Source organism: Leptopilina boulardi, unplaced genomic scaffold (genome assembly GCF_019393585.1).
Source record: "Leptopilina boulardi isolate dan_hultmark-lab unplaced genomic scaffold, ZJU_Lbou_2.1 LbouV2_362, whole genome shotgun sequence".
In the NCBI taxonomy this organism is placed as follows: domain Eukaryota; kingdom Metazoa; phylum Arthropoda; class Insecta; order Hymenoptera; family Figitidae; genus Leptopilina; species Leptopilina boulardi.
In genome coordinates, this window is record NW_026137932.1 from 1299382 (window position 1) to 1316884 (window position 17503).

At 24.6% G+C, this 17503-nt stretch overlaps 1 protein-coding gene across 1 annotated transcript; it reads left to right on the forward strand.

Moving 5' to 3' along the window:
* The first annotated feature begins 13645 nt into the window (after positions 1-13645).
* LOC127286830 (trypsin-like) lies at positions 13646-16919 on the forward strand. The gene is made up of 5 exons (XM_051313435.1): positions 13646-13779; positions 14346-14523; positions 14766-14904; positions 15024-15137; positions 16594-16919. Exons 1-5 carry the CDS (start codon positions 13737-13739, stop codon positions 16897-16899), a joined length of 780 nt encoding a protein of 259 aa, XP_051169392.1. The 5' UTR covers positions 13646-13736; the 3' UTR covers positions 16900-16919.
* The last annotated feature ends 584 nt before the right edge of the window (positions 16920-17503 follow it).

A 17503-nucleotide genomic window follows, 5' to 3' on the forward strand; every position in this document is an offset into this window, starting at 1 on the left:
TTGACTTCATTTGCAGTCTCTTGTTTTTTCAACAAGCTTTTACAAATGTTGTGCAAAACTTTGCCACTTGGCTTTTCAGCACTTTGAGCTGGCTTTTTTCTATCGCAATAGACTTTGAATCCAAACATTTGATTGCTCTCCATTTCGTGATGCAAAAAAAGTAGAAATGTTTCTACACCCAAGTGTTTGTAATTCAATGCTAAAGTGAAGGATAATTTTTCCCTTCTTCTGCGTCCCATCTATATACTAAAGGTTTGCAGTTTTTCTTGCGAGAGATAAATACTACAGCGCGCTCTAGCTGTTAGCGGGAGAACTAACAAGCCCACGTAGAAAATTTTTTTCCACTATTACAGATTTTATTTTACTTTTTCAAAATTTTTATTTCACTAAAATAATTACAGAATTGAAAAAATAGCTATTTTTAATGTTTGCAACAAATCAAAATTTTTTTAAAGTATTGTATACAAGCGAAGAAATTATAATTTCAAATGTATATGTGACGCATATTCTGAAGAAAGGGACATACAATAAAGGAAAATATCTCTTTTCTTCAGTATATGCGTCACATGGACATTGTAAATAATAACAAAATATTTTTAAAACTATAAAAGGAAAGTTAAGAAAAAAAAGTTGCTTTTCATGAATTTTTCAAGTCGTTTTTTCCATTAATACATAATAATAATAAATTAGCGAACACATACGCTGTTTCTGCATAACAAACCAGGACAGCATCTTTCATTAATACACTTGAAGAAAAGATAAAGTAATTTAATTTTTTTTCTCTATAATTTTGTTATAGATTTTTTATATTTTTTTTTTGTTTTAATAACTTACAAGTTCTCCTTGTCTTTGACAGTCTTCTTCAAATCTGACACATCTTCTTTGGGTTCGATGACAGCGTAGAGGCGCACAGCAAGATGAGTGATCGAAACACTAAGAAATTTGTATATAAAATATAAATTTAGAATTAAATTTTATATAATATTTTTTGTAACAAAAAAAAAGCTTTTTAGTTTCAAAGAAAATTTCAAAGAAATTTTAACATTGATATAGAATCAAAGAAACATTTATAAGAATTAAATAAAAAATTTCTTTGAAAGGAAGAAATTTTTTTTTTTTTGAATCAAAGATAATTTGTTTGAAACAAATAAATTTTCTTTGTATCAAAGAATAATTTGAATCAAAGAAATCTTTTTTCCAAGTGTATATTATTATAAAATGTTGTTATATTTTCGAAAAAAAATTTTTTTTTTTTTAAATTCTTGAAAACGATCATTTACATGTTGTCCATAATTTCGGCAACCGAATCGTCTATAGCATCTACGATCAAAAGGATCACACACGAGAAGAGGACAGCATTCTCGGTCGTTGAAACACTAGAAAACAGGTAATTATTAAATTTTTTTAAATTATTGACCCTTCAATTTTTGCCATTTTTTTGTTATAAGAACTTTTTTTTTATTTTAATTTTTTTTTTATTCTAAGACGTTACAATTTTTTTATAAAAACGACAATTATATTAACGAAATATATTACTCACAATGCTGTTTTCAGGTTTGCAGGGTTGACCACTAATAGCTAAGAAGACAAATCCAAAGCATAATAGTAAAAGTGTGCAAAATTTCATCTAAATAGAGCAAAATTATTTTAATTTTAGGTACTTTTAGGGAAATAAAATTTTTCATTTAGATTATTATTACCTTTTCAAAGTAGACTTCTCTTTATTCTTATCAAAAACAAAATTGAATTGCTCATAAACAAAAATTATCCTACTATATATATAATACAGTCAAAATATAATTATTCCTTTTGAGGAAAAAATTTTTATTTTAATAATAATTATTATTTATCAGTGTTTATTTATTTATTGCATTTGTTAAATATTGCAAAAGAGAAAGATATTTTTCTTTTCATGAATAAAAATAATATTTTTGTATGTGTTAATAAAAAATGATATAGTGATAAACAAAATTTAATTGCGATATTAAGTTTTTGTATTCTTTGTATTTTGAAAATATTGAATAAATCGTTTTAAAATAAGTCTTTCAAATTCTGAAATTTTGAAAAATTCATATCTCTCGTAAACGGATTGCTAAAAAAAATTGAAAAGAATAAAGAATTATTATTATTATTAAAAAAAAATTTATGTAATATTATAATTTTAGAAAAAAAAAATTAGTTTATTTTTTTTAAAGATTTTATAAATGTTTTAAAGATAATAAAACACAGTTAAATTTTAATTAGTTTTACAGTTTTTATTATTGACATATGTTATTCGACAAATAAAAATTACATATTCTTTATCAGCACACAAAAAATTTAATTTTTACAAGAATAAATAAATTTCTATAAATTAAATACTAAACTGTAATCAAAAACAAACCAATGAAAAATCATCAGTATAAATTAATTCCACAGAAATAAAACTTATAAAAATATTAATGAACGTTATTTCTTGTTAACTTCCTAAATTTAATTAGCCCTTTAATCTTCGCAGTCGACATAAAATTTCGTACCAGAATCTTTTAGTTCCTTTACTTTTATCATTACTCTTTTCTGTTGCTCAAATAGAGTCAAATTTTCATCAGCATGAGTTACATTAATTCTTAAATTAATATCAATAGAAGAAGGTTCTTCACCGTAAGATAAATATTCTCGCTCTAATAGTGGAATCCTTTCATTAGTAATAAATTTTGTTTCCGGAAGCAAAACTGTTTCATCTTCAAAAGTGGAAATAGATATGTTTTCAATATTTGCACTCAAAAATGGCTTTGGAAAATACCATTTACAAACTTCTGCAATCATGTCTGGATTTCCAAATTTTCTTGCTTCCGCGAATTGCATTGCTACTCTTTCGTTAGTTGTTGTTGAAGTAAATTTTATTAATTGTTCCGTTTTATTAACAACATAATTTTCTTCATACCACGTTTTAGGTTTGCTTTGTCCTCGATACAATATAGAACGATGATATTTTTTTGGATCTTTGGATTGTACAATTGCTAATCTGTAAAAAGCATTCCTCATTTGTCTACCTTCATCCGTATCATCTATTATTTGAGGAGAGCCAGAATCAGTGTAATAAACAATTGAAAAGCAATCTTCAAAACTTATTACAGATGAAAGATTATTCTCGTTATATAATTTAGTAACAATTGTATATAATTTTTGAAACAATTCTGAATCAGATATGTTCGTCTCATTTTCTTCATCATAATATTTCATCTCTTTATGAGTAATGGACATCTTCTCTAATCTATTTGAACAATTTTTATAAAAATTTTCTGTGTGCGTTAAGTCATAAAACAATTCTGCCTCAACCATTCCTAAAGCAGTGAGACGTGCAATTTCTTCATTCCTCGATTTTTGTTTCTCATTTAATTCAGAAGTATTGCTGCAGGTGCAGAACGTAATGAGATGAATAATTTGCAAAAATATTACAAAATCTGATACAGCCATGATTAAAATCTGTGAAATTGTATTTAAATTATTGCGCTATTTTAATTAATAAATATTTTAATAATATTGTTATTTTAACCCTTTGCGTCATGCTACTGAGTCTCTCAGAGACGCACTAAAATTTTTCTAGTTTTAAAATTTACAAAATTGATCGGATTTGTTTGAAACTCGTTACTTTGGGGTCGCTAATTACACATCCGATGTTAGTTTTTCAAAATTCAAAATGTCCAATCCAATATGGCGGACAAATATTGAAAAATTTATCGCATTCTTTTAGTTTGTCTCCGCAATTTTCAACTTGGTTTGTAATTGTTTGCCATTGTGAAATTAAAAATGTTACAAACCAATTTTTAATATATTTGTCTGACATAATATTGGATGAATTTTTAATTTTTGAAAACTGACTTTAGAGATGTATAAGCAACAAATCAGAAAACTCTAAATAACAAATTTCAGAGGAATTTTGAAAAATCAACATCGGATTCGTAATCGGCGACCCTGAAAACCCCTCAAGTAACGAGTTTCAAACGAATAATAATTAAAATAATAATAAACAATGTATAAGTAAAAAATAGGATTAGCAAGAATATTATTAACAATTAAAAAGAGTATCAGACAATTGAGCCTGGCAAAACAAATTATTGTATCGCAGTTCATTATCTTAAATTTAAAGATTGTGTTTTCAGGTTTTAATCAATGTTTAATTTAAAATAAATTATTAAAATACAACCGAATGACAAATAATTTTTATAGTTACCTTCTGCCTTATAGTCCGGGAGCCAGCGACGAAATTTACTATCTCATTTCATACCGGCTGAAAATTTGTACATATCTTACTAAAGATATGCTAATTACAAAAACCTACGTCTGGCAGGCTGGTTGTGGCACAGGGGGTAGCGCCACGGGGGTAAAGTGGTGAAAATAAGTGAAACTTTTTCTCATTTCATACCGGTTAAAACCTTTAAAAGTTGAAAGTTTACATTCACACAAATGTAAAAATGCACGTCTGGCAGTCTTGGGCTGGGACAAAGGTCGCCTGGCAGCCCTTTAAAGATGCCCCGCGCCAGCCTGAGGTTTGATAGAGGGTTGATAAACAGTGTGACCTAATCTAATTTCATACCGGTTAAAACTTTTAAAAGTTGAAAGTTTACATTCATACAAATGTAAACTTTCAACATTTAAAAGTTTTAACCGGTATGAAATGAGATAGACGAATCCGATTTTTTACCCCTTTCACACCTTGCCAGACGACCTTTGTCCCAGCCCAAGACTGCCAGACGTGCATTTTTACATTTGTGTGAATGTAAACTTTCAACTTTTAAAGGTTTTAACCGGTATGAAATGAGAAAAAGTTTCACTTATTTTCACCACTTTACCCCCGTGGCGCTACACGGAAAGAAATTTAGTAGCAATATTTGATAAATCTGATAGGAAATTTTAGTATTCTCTTTTTCAAACGCGGAACATTTGGGTTTGATAACGAAAATCGGTATATTTTTACCAATAGTCTTTTTAGTAAATATATTCCAGAAATTGAAATTATTATTTCGTAAATTGATAAATTTATACGAAAAACCAGAAGTAAGTTAAACCGACGCGCACTTCGTTATTTACTAAATTTATATGAAAATTTGGAAAGATTATTTCGAAATTTGTTAAAACTATACTAAAAATTCGAAGTGGTTCAGTCGTGACAGATGACGACAGAAACACCAATAGATTCTACGCCTAAGTTTTATCTCTTTCTCATCTCGAGGATAGACGAGGATATGAACTTTTAAATTCACACACACACACACACCGCATTGTTTTACATCGATTGGCTTATTTTCATTCCTAACCTATACTAACGATAATACGTATAACATTCGCAGGATAACGCTTCATATACAAATTTACGCTCATGTGAAAAACTGATGTGACCATTCTTATATACTAACCAGACATATTTTTCACCGCTTATGAGAAAGGTGAAATTATATCAAAACATGTTTAAAAATATAAATAAAAATCATTATTTATTGGGAAATAATTAAATATTTTATTATTTTTTGAAGAACAATTTTTTTTACTGATTTATTGTAAAATCTTCGAAATTAATTATATAAAAGAAATTCAGGTCTGTATCAAGATAATGGTAAAAAGGGGCTTGTCTAAAGAGCTTCGTCAGTCTTCGTTACCACTCGGTGAGGATCGGGCAATTCCGAACGTTCAACTTCGGCAAATTTCGTCGAATCTCGTTAACTTTGATATTTCTTTTTCAATTTTCATATCAAATATATCAAAATCTGAAATAATTATATCATTTTATACAATTCTAATTACGAAATTTGAAATATTTGGTTAGAAAAATTGATAAAGAGCTTATTAAAATTTGACATTTTTGTGTTTCAATAAAAAGATTTCAGATTTCGTAAATATTATATCAAATTTTCTTTCCAACTATATTAAATATTCTTATTTTAATCTCAATCATTCTTAAAAATAGTATCGAAAATCGTTATCATGCCAAAATGTTCCGCAATTGTAACCAAATATACTGAAAAGTAACACCATAATATCAAATATTGCTACAAAATTTTTTTCCGTGTACCCCCTGTACCACAGCCAGCCTGCCAGACGTAGGTTTTTGTAATTAGCATATCTTTAGTAAGATATGTACAAATTTTAAGCCGGTATGAAATGAGATAGTAAATTTCGTCGCTGGCTCCCGGACTATTATTCTTCTTAAAACTTCTTTAGTTTCTCTTTGTCTTTAATATAAAGTTACGTTGGTTTCATCATTTGAAATTAAATTTTTATTATTATTTTTATCAACGCCGTACAACCATTAAAAAGTCACGTTTTTATAATTTTTTTTTTACAATTTATAAATGTTTGCTAAAGTGTTGCCAGCGGTACATATATAAATTGTAAAAAAAATTCTAAAAACGTGACTTTCTAATGCTTCTATGTTAATAAAAAAAATAATAAAAATTTAATTTCAAATGATGAAACAAAAGGGAATATTGCAATATTATGTACTTTTAGTCAGCAGTATTTTAATTGTCAAAATAAAAATATATGTAAAAAACTGATTTCCGATGTAGCTGAGTTATTAAATTTTAATCTAAAGTTTTAATATACTGCATCTATATTCTATAGACTCCATATCTCCATGCCGAAGTAAAGTGTGCATGGAAAAACTTTATATATTTGATTGTATGTGATTTTTGTGAGCAATTTATAATTTCCAAAAAAAAACATTCATTTCGTAGACTTTTAAAGGGATATTTATGTTCACTGAATTGAAAATTAATTTAAATTTATTCAAATCATTATATTAATAGACGGTTAATGATTTATTTTCAAATTTTTAAAAAATGATGAATAATTTATGCAAAATTAAAGAAAATATCTCAAAACACTTCTTACCCTTCTTTAAAAATAGTGTAGAAATTAACTGATAAAAAATTTAAAAGTAATTACATTCTAGATGATGTATGTATATATAGTATGTATACTCAAAAAATTATAGATTTTCTCCCCTGTTGATAAAAAAAATATATTCTTACGTAAATTCAATTCACTTGAATCAATATTGATATTTCAATAGTTTTAATTCTGCGTTTAATTCTAAGATCTGAGTGTATTGAAGGAAAGGTAATTAAAATTATGAGTTAATTTGTCCTGTAAAATATCATAAATCAAATTCTGTGATTCTCAATATTTGCATCAGTATATATATATATATATACTAGGGGGGCTTCGCTCGCCAACCCCCTATTTAAATTTACTAAAAATATTAAATATTATTTTGATTAAATTTATATTTTAATATGAACATAAACTATATTTTAACTTGCAATAAACTAAATTTTCATCTATTCTGCAATTGAAAAATTAATTAGGGACCGAATAAGTTTTTATATGTTTTTAAAGATTAATTTTACCTAATCTCTTTAAATAAAATTTATTATTTCATTTTAAAGAATTTATTTCTAAGATGCACCACGGATGACGTCCTTCTAATTCTATGACCCTAATTTTGTGATAATGTCAGATTTTTTCTATAACTTTGACCAAATTTTGAGATTATGTTCGCCTACACGCCTATGACCTTCAACGTAAATTTAAGGTTATGTTCTCCTTTGACCTATGAACTTTAACAGTTTAAAGGGAGGTACATATCTTGACCTTTGTTAATAATTTTGAGGTTATGTCCATCTCTGATCCATCAAAAACTTTGATTTTTGACATTTGTCCTTGATTTTTGAAGTTATGTTCGTTTTAATCTATTATTCTGTTGTTTGACCTTGAGTATTGATGTTATATGTTAATTTTTAATTTATGTTTTTGATATAGATAGTACAATATCTGAAATTTTCGAGACAAATTCTGAACGGTACGCGAGTTTTAATGCCTCGCGAGTTGAACATTAGGCGAGTACTGTGAGCTCCCGCGTAGCATCGAAATTCTCGCTTAGTGTTCATTTGAGACAAATTATGAATGGTACGTGAGTCTGAATGCTTCATGAGTTGAATGGTAGGCGAGTACTGTGAGTTCCCGCGTAGAGTCGAAGTTCTCGCCTAGCGTTCAATCTTGAATCAGCGGCGGCGGCGATATCTTTTTATAATATAGTAATGATATTAAAATTATTGTTTATAATTTGATTATCTATATCGGAATTTGGGATAGATTCCCATATAGTTTCCTATTCAATTTTGTCGCTTATCTAAACATAATTTAATTTTTAAAAAAATTTTTGATTTCAATATTTTTGGCGTACAAAATAATGTAAATAAATATAATGTCACAAATAATGTAAATATATTTCTGTATAATTTATAACATTGACGTGTGAAAATCTATTGTAGTAATACAATACGTTAATAAAAATATGAATATTTAATAATTTACTATATTTTTTATTACGTACAATTTATTGTCAATAAAATGTATAAACGATAATCTTTACTTTTATGTACGTAATACAAATGATTTACAAGATATATAGTTTCATTCTATTTAAACGTAGAATTAAAACTATTGAAATATCAATATTGATTCAAGTGAATTGAATTTACGTAAGCATATTTTTTTTTATCAACAGGGGAGAAAATCTATAATTTTTTGAGTATACATACTATATATACATACATCATCTAGAATGTAATTACTTTTAAATTTTTTATCAGTTAATTTCTACACTACTTTTAAAGAAGGGTAAGAAGTGTTTTGAGATATTTTCTTTAATTTTGCATAAATTATTCATCATTTTTTAAAAATTGAAAATAAATCATTAACCGTCTATTAATATAATGATTTGAATAAATTTAAATTAATTTTCAATTCAGTGAACATAAATATCCCTTTAAAAGTCTTCGAAATGAATTTTTTTTTGGGAAATTATAAATTGCTCACAAAAATCCCATACAATCAAATATATAAAGATTTTCCATGCACACTTTACTTCGGCATGGAGATATGGAGTCTATAGAATATAGATGCAGTACATTAAAACTTTAGATTAAAATTTAATAACTCAGCTACATCGGAAATCAGTTTTTTACATATTTGTTTATTTTGACAATTAAAATACTGCTGACTAAAAGTACATAATATTGCAATAATCCCTTTTGTTTCATCATTTGAAATTAAATTTTTATTATTTTTTTTATTAACATACAAGCATTAGAAAGATACGTTTTTAGAATTTTTTTTTTTTTTACAATTTATATATGTACTGCTGGCAACACTTTCGCAAACATTTATAAATTGTAAAAAAAAAATTATAAAAACGTGACTTTTTAATGGTTGTACGGCGTTGATAAAAATAATAATAAAAATTTAATTTTAAATGATGAAACCAACAGAAATTTATATTAAAGACTAAGAGAAACTAAGAAAGTTTTAGGAAGAATAAGGCAGAAGGTAACTATAAAAATAATTTCTCATTCGCTTGTATTTTAATAATTTTATTTAAATTAAACATTGGTTAAAACCTGAAAACACAATCTTTAAATTTAAGATAATGAACTGCGATACGATAATTTGTTTTGCCAGGCTCAATTGTCTGATACTCTTTTTAATTGTTAATAATATTCTTGCAAATCCTATTTTTTACTTATACATTGTTTATTATTATTTTAATTATTATTCGTTTGAAACTCGTTACTTGAGGGGTTTTCAGGGTCGCTGATTACGAATCCGATGTTGATTTTTCAAAATTCCTCTGAAATTTGTTATTTAGAGTTTTCTGATTTGTTGCTTATACATCTCTAAAGTCAGTTTTCAAAAATTAAAAATTCATCCAATATTATGTCAGACAAATATATTAAAAATTGGTTTGTAACATTTTTAATTTCACAATGGCAAACAATTACAAACCAAGTTGAAAATTGCGGAGACAAACTAAAAGAATGCGATAAATTTTTCAATATTTGTCCGCCATATTGGATTGGACATTTTGAATTTTGAAAAACTAACATCGGATGTGTAATTAGCGACCCCAAAGTAACGAGTTTCAAACAAATCCGATCAATTTTGTAAATTTTAAAACTAGAAAAATTTTAGTGCGTCTGAGAGACTCAGAAGCCTGAGGCAAAGGGTTAATGATAGAACGTCCAAGCGCCCGTCCTGCCGGAAGGCTTTTTTTGATGGCCCTATATATATATATATGAGGGTGGTAAAAAGGGAACTCAAAATTTTTTTTTCCACCTTTTCCTATTAAAGTAGACGTAAAAACGAGAAAATTCATGCGTTCGACTTTAAAAAAAAATAATATTAAACCATGTTTCGAAGCCTTCAAACATTGCATGTTTGCTACAAGCCAAAAAAACAGTTTTTCGTAAATTCACTGTAAAATCTACAAAAACCAATATTTTTCAGTCTAACTACTCTCATTTTCTTCTGAAGTCTTCAAAGAATAAAATGTGATAGTTTATTTTAAAAAAAAATTCAGTTTAAATATTTTTTTGGATTTGTCAAAAAAACCCTATAAAAACGTCCTTTTCCTTTGAATTCCCTAGCCTAGGGATTTTAATTTACAAACATTATGTTTATATGCGCTAAAAGCTTGTGTTTTTACCTTTCCAACGATATATTTTACTTTTGGATTATCTGAATCCATGTTAATTTTATAAAGCGATTTCGGAGGGACTCATGTGAGTCTTTTTCATCCTGCCGGAAGGCTGTTGGACGTTCTATCATTAAAATAACAATATTATTAAAATTTATTTATTTTAATTAAAATGGCGCAATAATTTAAATACAATTTCACAGATTTTTATCATGGCTGTATCAGGTTTTATAATCTTTTTGCAAATTATTCATCGTATTACGTTCTGCAGCTACAACAATACTTCTGAATTAAATAAGGAACAAAATTCGAGGAATGAAGAAATTGGACGTCTCACTGCTTTAGGAATGGTTGAGGCAGAATTGTTTTATGACTTAACGCACACAGAAAATTTTTATAAAAATTGTTCAAATAGATTAGAGAAGATGTCCATTTTGCATGAAGAGATGAAGCATCATTCATCTGATCCAGAATGGTTTAAAAAATTTTATACTCTTGTCACTGAAACATATAAAGAGAATAATTTCTCATCTGTAATAAGTTTTGAAGATTCCTTTTCAATTTTTCATTATACTGATTATGGCTCTTCTCAAATAAAATATGATACAGATGAAGGTAGACGAATGAGAAATGCTATTTACAGATTAGCAATTATACAATCCAAAGATCCAAAAAAATATCATCGTTCTATATTGTATCGAGGACAAAGCAAACCCAACATGTGGTATGAAGAAAATTATGTTGTTAATAAAACGGAACAATTAATAAAATTTACTTCAACAACAACCGAAGAAAGAGTAGCAATGTACTACGCGGAAGGGGGAAAAAATGGAAGTATAAATATGACTGCAGAAGTTTCTAAATGGCATTTTCCAAAGCCATTTTTGAATGCAAATATTGAAAACATATCTCTTTCCCCTTTTGAACAAGAAACAGTTCTTCTTCCAGAAACAAGATTTATTACTAATGAAAGGATTCCGGTATTAAATCAAGAATATTTATCCTACGGTGAAGAACTTGTTGATATTAATTTAAGAATAAATGTAACTCATGCTGATGAAAATTTGAGTATATTTGAGCAACAGAAAAAAGTAATGATAAAATTAAAAGAACTAAAAGATTCTGGTACGAAATTTTATGTCGACTGTGAAGATTAAAGGGCTATTAAATTTAGGAAGTTAACAAGAAATAACGTTCATTAATATTATTGTAAGTTTTATTTCTGTGGAATTAATTTATACTTATGATTTTTCATTGGTTTGTTTTTGATTACAGTTTAGTATTTAATTCATAGAAATTTATTTATTCTTGTAAAAATTAAATTTTTTGTGTGCTGATAAAGAATATGTAATTTTTATTTGTCGAATAACATATATCAATAATAAAAATTATGAAACTAATTAAGATTTAACTGTGTTTTATTATCTTTAAAACATTTATAAAATCTTTAAAAAAAATAAACTAATTTTTTTTTCTAAAATTATAATGTTACATAGTTTTTTTTAAATAATAATAATAATAATAACTTTTACTACATGTTGCAATTGAAATCAATTTCTCATAAAAGTTAATTACCAGAATTTTCAATTTAAAAAATTTTATTAGACATATTTATTTTTTAGACAAATTCTCTTTTTTCGAATTAGCATTTGACACACGGTAAGAAAGGAAATATTTCATTAATGTACTAATTTATTCATGTGAATTTAAAATTTTCAGAAAAACTGTAAATAATTTATTTAAGAAAATGAACATTTTGTCGGGGTATCGGTCGTTCTTAAACTTAATATAATAATTAAAATTTTTTGTTTTTTTTTTGGTCAAAGTTAGTAAATTGAATTACAATTTTTTTATTCAATATATCTGAGAGTAAAAATACTATCCAAAAAAAATATGACATTAATTAATATTCTTTACTAAAGTTGTTATTAATTTTTATTTACATATATATAAAGAATAAATACTCTTATTATTTAATTATTATATAACTAATTAATAATTTAAGATTATTAAAAAAAATTCTTTTAGTAATTTAAAAAATTAAAAATGAGTTTGTAATAGATTTATGAAAAAAAAAGTTTTACTATCTATAAAATTTATTTGTTAGAATTTTTGATTTACACATAGGTAATTTCATTAGATAAAATTTTCTTTTAGCTGAATGTTTATTTGTGATAATTTCAATTTTTTTGAATTTAATTTTTTGACAAATTTCTGATTGGTTTAATTTTGAAATTTGTTACCAAAAATTTCAGAGAAATTCTGCCGAATAAAAATCAATTGAAAACATTGAATTATTAAAATTTTTATAGATGATATTTCTATTTTTAAATATATAATAAAAATCTCAGTCGAACACAATAACGACGAGTAAGATTCAAAGTTATTTGCAAACAAATTCAAATCTAAGAAATAGGGTAAAGAATTTCTGTTTTATTAGATTAGGTGGGCTTGCGCCCCAAAAAAAAAGAAAAAAAAAGTTTCGAGAATTTATAAATATAAGGAATTAATTCCTAATGTTCATCCTCTCAAAACATTCAAAAGTTTTGACTTCATTTGCAGTCTCTTGTTTTTTCAACAAGCTTTTACAAATGTTGTGCAAAACTTTGCCACTTGGCTTTTCAGCACTTTGAGCTGGCTTTTTTCTATCGCAATAGACTTTGAATCCAAACATTTGATTGCTCTCCATTTCGTGATGCAAAAAAAGTAGAAATGTTTCTACACCCAAGTGTTTGTAATTCAATGCTAAAGTGAAGGATAATTTTTCCCTTCTTCTGCGTCCCATCTATATACTAAAGGTTTGCAGTTTTCCTTGCGAGTGATAAATACTACAGCGCGCTCTAGCTGTTAGCGGGAGAACTAAAAAGCCCACGTAGAACATTTTTTTTTTTTTACTATTACAGACTCTTTTTTACTTTATTTTACTTTTTGAAAATTTTTATTTCACTAAAATATTTACAGAATTGAATAAAACTTGGCTATTTTTACCAAATTAAATTTTTTGTTAATAATTATAATTTTTTTTTAAAGTAAACAATATTTATTCAAGGTTGAAAATAATGTTAACAATCAAGTTAAATATAAATTTCTAGATATAAATTTGATAAGATCATTATCAAAATCGGACTTTACATAATGAAATGTTTTATTAATCGCAGTTACATTTTGTCATTTGATTTATATGTATATATAAAAAAAAAGTTAATAATATGTGATTGCAATGAGTAAATTTACAATAATAATATGTATTTTTGGAATTATTGGTAAGTGGATTTTCTTTAAAGAAAAAAAATATTTTATCAAGTCTCATGTATTTTTATATTTATTTTATGTACTTTTGAATCGCAGAAAATATTTCTTACTAATTTTCAAAAATTAAAAATTATTTTCAATATTTCGTACTTAATTATTTTATAATCAATTTTTTTTTCTTGAATTAAAGAAAATTTATTTCAAATTATATATTTTTCTATTAATTTTTCTATGAAATCTTCTTTATTTGGAGATTTTTTTTTACCACTTTTACATTTTTTTAAAAAACAATTTCAATTTTTCCACAAAATTTAAGATTTAAAAAATGTTTTTCAAAATTTTTTTTATTGTCTCATTCTTTTTTAAAGTATAATAAGAATAAAAATAATAAAAAATTTAATAAATTAGATATAATAAAACAAAAATAATAATATTAATAAAAAACAAGTATAATTTTTTTCCGCCCGCTAATGTTAGTCAGACGACAAAGATTTACTTTTCGCCCTCTATACAAGAATGGCATGTTTATTATGTGGATGTTGAAGAAAAAAATTATTTTTTAAATATAATATTACAGGATTTGATCTGTCATTTCAAATTTCTTCTTTTGAAACTCGAATTGTTGGTGGCCAAGATACAAAAATTCAAGATGTCCCATATCAACTTTCTCTATGGTATAAGGAAAAATTTATTGGCGGAGCTTCGATTATTCATTTAAAATGGGCTATTACAGCTGCTCATTGTGTTTCAGAAAAGTATGAATTTTTTATATAAATTCAAAAAAAAATAATATATATATATAAATATTATAAAAATAGCCAAAAAATTCGAATTTTCCGAATTAAATAGAATTTTTTTAATTACATTTTATAAATTTCAATATACGTTTTAAATTTTAATGGCTTTTATTTAAAACAAAAAAAACATTCACTCAAAAAACCTAATTTTTAGTAAGAAATTATTTATTAAAAATTGTAATTGAAAAATTATTTTGCAGAGGCCTTAATAAAAATGATTTAAAAGTTGGTGCTGGAAATGAATTAAAAGAAAATGGAATTTTTTACAAAATACAAACAGTTATTATTCATAAATTATATAATAAATATACAGCTGATAATGATATTGCATTGCTTGAAGTAAGAATTTATATTTATTTATTTTATTTTTTTTATCGTTTTCTTCTTATATGAAAAAAAAATTTATTTTTATTTTTTATTCATTAATAAAAACTGAAATAAAACAAATTTTTTAATAGATTCAAAATAATTTTAATTTTGGGAGCACAATTAGGGCTGTGAATCTTCCAGAGGGAACTTTTGAACCCTCTTCTGGTTTAGAAGTAATTGTTTCTGGATGGGGATACACACAGGTATTATATTTATTTATAAATATAAAATTTTATAAATGTTTTAATGTTTTCGAAAAATTTACACCTACAAAATTTTCTGATTGATGATTATTTTTCAAAAATTAATTTATTTTCATTATAATTTAAAATTAATTTCATCAAATTTTTTATTGAATAAAATTTTCTATTTGTCATACCAATTACAAAATTAGTTTGTGACAAAAAAAGGTGGGATTTTTTTTTTTTATTTCATTTTTCATCAACAAAAATTTTTAATTGAAATTTTTGAAAACAATTGAATTTCAAGCGATTTTGAATTGAAAATTTTTGTGATTATTGTTGCTAAAAAAATGTATATACAAAAATTGAATTTTATATGTTTTTAATTTAAAAATATTTTCAAATAATTAAATTTTTGAAAAATATAAAAATTATTAAAAATAATTGAATTTTTAAAAATTTACAGTTAAAATGTTTAGAAATAATTAAATTTCAAAAAATTTTTTATAAATTTCAGTCAATTAAATTTTACAGAATTGAAAATAATTTATCAAATAATTTTATTTAACCTTTGTTAAAAATAATTGAATTTTCGATGATTTACAATTTGGATTATTGAAAATAATTGAACTTCAAGTGATTTTTAATTAAAAATTTTGTTGATTTCTATTGTTGAAGAATTTATTAGAAATTACAGATAAAAATTTTTAAATAAAAAATAATTTCAGTTAATTGAATTTTTGGAAAAATATGATAAAAATCATTAAAAATAATTGAATTTCAGAAGAGTTATAGTTTAAAATTATTAAATTTCAAAAATTTTTTAAAAGAAAATTTTAGAAATAATTAAATTTTAGGTTTTAAATTGAAATTTTTCGAAAAATAATTGAATTTCAAGTGATTTTGAATTAAAATTTTTTGGTGATTTCTGTTGTTGAAGAATTTATTAGAAATTACAGACAAAAATTGAATTTCACAAAATTTTTAATTGAAAAATGTTTTTAAATAATTGAATTTTTTTAAAAAAATATTAAAATTATTAAAAATAATTGAATTTTGTAAATTACATTAGAAATTTTTAGAAATAATAAATTGAATTACAAAAAATGTTGTTAAATTTCAGACAATAATTAAATTTGACTAAATTGAAAATAATTTATCAAATAATTTAAAATAACCTTTTTTCAAAAAATAATTGAATTTCGGAAGATTTATAGTTTAAAATTATTAAATTTCAAAAATTTTTTAAAAGAAAATTTTAGAAATAATCAAATTTTAGATTTTAAATTGAAATTTTTTGAAAAATAATTGAATTTCTTAAAAAAAAATTTAATTGAAATACATTTTAAAATAATTGAATTTATGAAGAATTTCATTAAAATTATTTAAAATTATTAATTTTGAGAAGAAGAATTTTGGTTAAAAATTTGTTAATTAAAATAAAGAAGCATTGTAATTTTTTTTTTTCTATTTTCAGACACAAAACAAAAAGGATTCTGATATATTAAAAAAAGTTTCAATATTAATTGTGAATCGTGATGATTGTAAGGCAAATTATAAGAAAATAAATCGTCCAATTACTAAAAATATGATTTGCGCTGGTGATTTAAAACAAGGTGGAAAAGATGCTTGTATTAATGATTCAGGTGGACCAATGGTGGCAAATAATAAACTTTATGGAATTGTATCGTGGGGCAATGGTTGTGGTAGTAAAAATTATCCTGGAGTTTATTCACACGTTGCAAATTATATTAATTGGATTAAACAAAATATGAAGATATAATTTTTTTTTTTCTTTAAAAATTCACATTTTTTTTCCAATTTCTGAATATTGAACTGACATTTTTTCTTCTTTACCAATTGGCGAAGCAATAATTTAACGATGTAAATCCAATGTATTAAAATAGGAAATTATTTCACGTAATACAATATCGGGTAAATTTATTTTGAAAAAAATTTTCAAACATTGATCACTCAATTTTAATAATTGATTTTCAAGTTTAGCTCTCATTAAACAAACAATCAATCTATCACCATAAATGGGAAACAATTTTTTTAAATTAATTGAATTTAATAATTTAACAATATTTTTATTTTTCAGAAACATTGAAAATTGTTGTTGTGTTTTTTTTAATATTTCATAAATTGTTACATTAAAACCATCAATTTTCATTGTTTTCATTTTTTCAATTTCCCCACAACATTTAGATTTAAATGCAATTAAATTATTATTAAAATAAAATGAAAAATCAAATAATAATTCAAAATTTGCTGCAATTGCCCACGTGAAAAACTTCCCGGAATTTTTGCAGAGTGATTCTGGGAGTAGTTCCCAGAACATTCTGAGAACATTCCCGGAAAATTTTTGGTTTTTTCCCAGAATTCAT